The sequence below is a fragment of the Lolium perenne genome, chromosome 4 (assembly GCF_019359855.2).
Source record: "Lolium perenne isolate Kyuss_39 chromosome 4, Kyuss_2.0, whole genome shotgun sequence".
NCBI lineage: Eukaryota > Viridiplantae > Streptophyta > Magnoliopsida > Poales > Poaceae > Lolium > Lolium perenne.
Genome location: NC_067247.2, coordinates 63,789,707 through 63,794,988, shown reverse-complemented (window position 1 = coordinate 63,794,988; position 5,282 = coordinate 63,789,707). Strand labels below are relative to the sequence as shown.

Below are 5,282 nucleotides of genomic sequence, written 5' to 3'. Positions count from 1 at the left end.
GAGAGCCTCGGAGGTGCATGCACATCGATCCTCCGTCGGACATGTCGCCATTAAAGGGGTCTGGCTCTGGCTCTGGCCTACACATTGCATTCTCACTGCATTGCATGTGGACACTATATGGATGGAATGTAGAGGCATATGGTATGGTCGAACTGAAGGGAACATTCCATCCGCACCGATTTAACCAAAAGCTGATAGCAGAGCATGTGGCGCACGGATCGACTTTACTTTAGCAAAGATAGCTATCTAGCAGCTAAAAGGTGCACAGCGTATTCCCATGTACTCCATGCATGCACGACACACATAAATTTAAGATCCCAATAGAAAAATAAGGAGTTAAATAGGAGCAAAGAACAAAGAGTAGAATGATCTAGCATTCTAGTACTACTCCGATACTGAATTGCATATGCAGAATACATCAAACACATATATCCACAAAAACATTAACCTGCTAGCCAGCTAGCTACAAAGTGCAAAATAAATTTAGGTTATAATACAATATTGTCCTGCAAGAACCACAACACTAGGAATTCAGGCTATACAAATCAAAGTGTTGTATGCTAAGGGCCAAGCAGATCCAACAGATAGGATATAGGATAAAGGTTGAAGTGGGAATACAAATTTGCTATGAGACCAAATATTATTGCACCTGCCTGTCCAATAATGCGGCGTGCAAAATCACTAGCAAATCTAGTCATCACGAGAACTTGATCGAGGAAGCTAGCAGTACTCGTCGATCAAGTTAAGCATGGCGTAAAAGACTGAATAGCTATACTCTTACGCCATATAGAGATTGGACGAAATTAAGGATGGTTGGTCGTTTAAATTGTTGGATTCTGCAGGAGAGGATCAGCGGAACACCCTAGCTAGCTGATTGGTGTGCCTTTCCGTCTGCCTCCATCTGAGACATGCATGACATGGCTTCAGATATAGTCTGCATAAACCGGAGTACAATGTAATCAGAATAGGTTATTTACACCACAAAATTAACATTCATACACATGTCTTTCCCTCAGCTGGAAAATTAATAACGTCTAGAAAATTGCAAGATGCATATCTGTAAGATATAAAAGAGGAGGTGACAGATATAGACTGGTCAGCATGCGAAAAACGGTACATAAAAAATGAACAGACGAATATTATGTGAAAATGATGTAAACACCAGAAAGAATTGGACAACACTTGGGGGCAGCATGTGCTGTGCTAGTACATTGTACAACAACTACTACCTAGTGCAAGGAATGGATACATGTGTGTAGTACGTACTGGTCTACTTCATGCACAAATTATACGAACTTATTGTCTAATCAATGAATTCACATGTACTGTACATGCAGATCCCCGTGTATGTTGGTCGCAGTGTTCATATGTATGAATGATGAATCATCTATAAATATTATATGACATGCCATATTGATCTGACAATATGTATATACCTGGCCCCTGCAGCTTGTCTATATACAGTACTCCTACATGCATGTAAGCAACCGCATGTAATTACAGACTGCTAGCCTATATACATGTCTTAGATACAGTAGTATATGAATATACTCGAATCGATAAAGTATTACCACCTCCGTCCTAAAATATAAGACAATTTTTTTGTCCTTTTTGGTGCACAATTTTGACTGCTAATTTATACCAAATTGTATTGATTCAGAATATATAAATGGTATCCTTCCATTCCTTTTGCAAGTATTTTTCATTTCATATATATTCTACCAAAAAATGGCATATAATAAGTACAAATCAAGATCAAAGTTGTAAGTTGCTGACCAACGAAATTTAAGGACCCTTATATTTTGGGACGGGGAGTACGTGTATATATACTTGTGTATGGTAATATATGATATGTGGGGTGTAACTACACCCAGGAGTATTCCCGCAAAAAAAAAACTACACCCAGGAGTAGAATTTTTTTAGCCTTCACATATAATATAGTTCTATATCCAATAATTAACTAGTATATCACACATATATAGCAACATATTCTTGAAAAAATCAATTATTTTATGGAAAATAGTTTTAAGTTTGGAAATAATTGTAAAATATTTCAATAAAAGAGATGCAGTGAGTGACTAGCCAAAGTTTGGCAAATGCATTAACATATAAAGTTGTCTCAAGTCTCTGTCTCCTATAATTAAATATTTTCTAGCATGAAATTGCATTGCTGAAAGTCCACAGTTTTACCCAATATGTGAAGTTACTCTAATTTTAGTCTGGGAGGTGGGGTTCGATATTGGTTCAGATATTAAGAAAACCTTAGGAGTACACATATGTGTTGACAACTAGACATGTAATAAAGCACAACATATGCTTACCATTTATAGACCGTCATCCATTTCTTACTCCAGGAGGCACGATGTCGCCTAGCAGTCCCATGTCAAATGAAACAGCCGGAGACACCAACGACGACGAGGGTGACTGCACCATGGACACCGTCGGACTGTAATTAGTCGACCGCGGAAGCTCACCATTGGTTCCATTGAGCTGCTGGCCGAAAGAAGCTTGCGTCGAGCTGACGACGGACTCCGGCGATGTAGAGTTCATCTGTCTGCGCAACGGCGGCAAGTTGTACAAGTGTTGCGCCGAGGCGAACGACATCTGCTCAGCGAGTGCAATGGTGGCGCCGCTATGGAAGTGCATAGCCGTAGCCCCGGCGCCGCGCTGGAAGGAGGTGGTGTGGTGGCAGTGCTGGCCCTCGTAGGTGGTGATCACCACGGAGGGGTCGTCGGACGACCTCTCGACGCGCTTCTTCACGGTGCATTTGCTATTGGTGCATCTGTAGTAGCTCCTGCGCGCAGGATAGAAAAGCCATCGGTGAGATTAATTATGCATATTTTCAAATTTTAGCGAGACAATAAGCAGTGGAAATTTTAAATCTTGCTCTGGCCAATGTGTGCAGATAATAACGACCCCGCAAAAAAGTGTGCAGATAATGACTAAATTAGACAAGACGATTGATCGATCGAACTATAGAGGATGGATCACCTTGGGTAAGGGCTGTTCTTGACGGCTTTCTGCCCATACTTTCTCCATCTGTACCCATCCTCGAGATGATCTATCTCGCTCTTGGTCATGAAAGCGAACCGCTGCTGCCGCGCCCGCTTCTGCCCCTTCTTCACCGCCGTCGCCGTTGGCTTCATGCTCCTGTACATACGCAAGTAAACCCAACTAATTAAGCTCCCAAACAGCAAGAACTAGTACGGAGTACTAGCTAAACTTATCATATTCAAGCTTAACAATTCAAAGTGTGAAGCACGCCATCGCTTGATCGCCGGGGCCCGGGGCATGAAGTTAATGCTAAGGTAGCTAGATACGTGTTTGTAGGGCTGGAGATCAGTGAGTGATTTTAATGTGCAATGAACTTGGATAGGCAAGACAAAAGAAATTGGCCGGTGGCATCGTCAGTGCACAGCAGGGCAGGGCCGTACGTACGTGACCACCCCACGAGCTACTTCACCTCGCAGAGATGCTGGTTCACTGGATTTTGCACAAAATTTGAGATATTTTTAGCACTGGATTTTGGACCGATTTTGTATAATACATGCACGCGTACGCGCGTACAATATGAAATGGTGTATGAATACCGGGGGAAAGGGGGGACGAAGAATAAAGAAGTGGAGAGAGAGAAGAAGAAGAAGAAAATTGATAGAGGAAACCGCGTGAAACTTGGAAGGATCTACGTACGAGCGGGAATCGCGGCGCAAGAACCGACGCGGCACGCAGATCGGCGTACACACCGTTCCCATCCGTCTTTGCCGGATTTGCCCCTCGCGGACGCGCAATCCACGTAACCATGTCGCAAGCAAGAGCAAAGAGAGAGAGAGAGAGCTGGGCCGCTTGACTCACGCTGCAGCATCGTCGGCGGCCGCCAGCTTGCCGGTGTCGGCGCCGGCTCCGTCGCCGCTCGAGCTAGACGACGCGCCACCAGCGTCGACAGACCTGGACCTGGACGGCGTGCCTCCAGACGTCGGTGCAACCGTCGCCGCCAGGACCCCTGACGCACTGGTCACCGACAGATCCAGCGGCGTCAGGTCCCCGGCGCCCGCGCCAAGGCGGCCGGGCCATCCACCGAGCTCCGCGAACAGTAGCGCCGATGGGTACTCCGCGAAGGCGTCGCCTGCAAACGGCCACTCCCCTCCGCCTCCTCCGCCCACCCCCTCCGGCCTGTCGCCCGCTGCGCCAGCCATGGAACCCGATCAAACCGGCCGATCAAAGCTAGCTAGCCTTCTCTCCGCTCAATTACCTCTATCTTGCAGTGCACTGCAGCGGCGCTTGGGTTTGGACAGGACGATGGTGCAGCTGCTACTGGGGGAGAGGAGGACTGGGCTAGCGTGGGCGTGCTTGTGCTGGGAGTCTGGGAGGGACTGGGGTCGCGCGCGCATCATTCCATCTGGGCCGGTGCGGCCGGGGAGGGTGGATTAATTAACCGACGCCAGAGGTAGCTGTCGTGGTTTTCTATCGGTGCCCGGAGCGGACGCGTCGGGAGCGAAGGGATTTTTGGAACTTTCTTGGGCGTTCGCTCTCGCGGCGGTCTCGGTCGTCGTCGGTCTTTGCTGTTTTTTTTTTTTTTTTTTTTTTTTTTTGAGCACCGGTCTTTGCTGTTGCTGGTGGGTGACAGTGGTGAGAGAGAGCGAGTACTAGAATTACTTGGGAGTGAAGCGATGCCTCTCCAGCCTTACATGGCAGAGTAAAATATTCCGGTGTGATAACACAAAATGGGGTTGCACCAATCATCGGTGGTAGAGTGGTAGACTGGTATACAAGGCTCCATTTCTGGTCGGAGGAACGGGCCTAGCGCCAGGACCAAGCTCCCGCGAGTGCCGGCCCGGGGAAGAGGCGACGAGCATCTGCAACAGTTGATCTTCAAAATGAGAAATGCAACTCCTAATGTGAGAAGGTCCCCCCGTACTATCTTTGCCCTTGATTTGTTGGAGATTCGTGCAAACACATATCTAGAAACAACCTTCCACCTCAAACTTTGATTTTTCACAACACCCCTTAGAATTTTCAGGTTTTCTATGTTAGACAAGTGCTTCATGAGGCAGCAACATTTTTCAGTAGTTCCACGAATTCAACAATATCAGTTTTCAGTAGCTGCAATAAAGCTTTAATAACTTTTCAACCGAAATGAAAATTTTACAAGCTTCGTTATTTAACACAAACGATTTTTTTACAGGTTTCGTTTTACATACTAGTTATGTTTGTCTCTTTTTCCAGCCAACACATAATAGCTTTTACTGTAACAAAACATGATGGCTTTCTTTGCCCTAAAATAG

General features: G+C 45.9%; 1 protein-coding gene across 1 annotated transcript; it reads right to left on the bottom strand.

Annotated features, from left to right (window-relative positions):
- Positions 1 to 355: 355 nt before the first annotated feature.
- On the bottom strand, positions 356 to 4,430 carry LOC127292768 (probable WRKY transcription factor 57). Its single transcript, XM_051322225.2, has 4 exons — positions 3,853 to 4,430; positions 2,992 to 3,150; positions 2,322 to 2,794; positions 356 to 934 (listed from the first exon to the last, which is right to left on the bottom strand). Exons 1-3 carry the CDS (start codon positions 4,191 to 4,193, stop codon positions 2,335 to 2,337), a joined length of 960 nt encoding a protein of 319 aa, XP_051178185.1. The 5' UTR covers positions 4,194 to 4,430; the 3' UTR covers positions 356 to 934; positions 2,322 to 2,334.
- Positions 4,431 to 5,282: the final 852 nt, after the last annotated feature.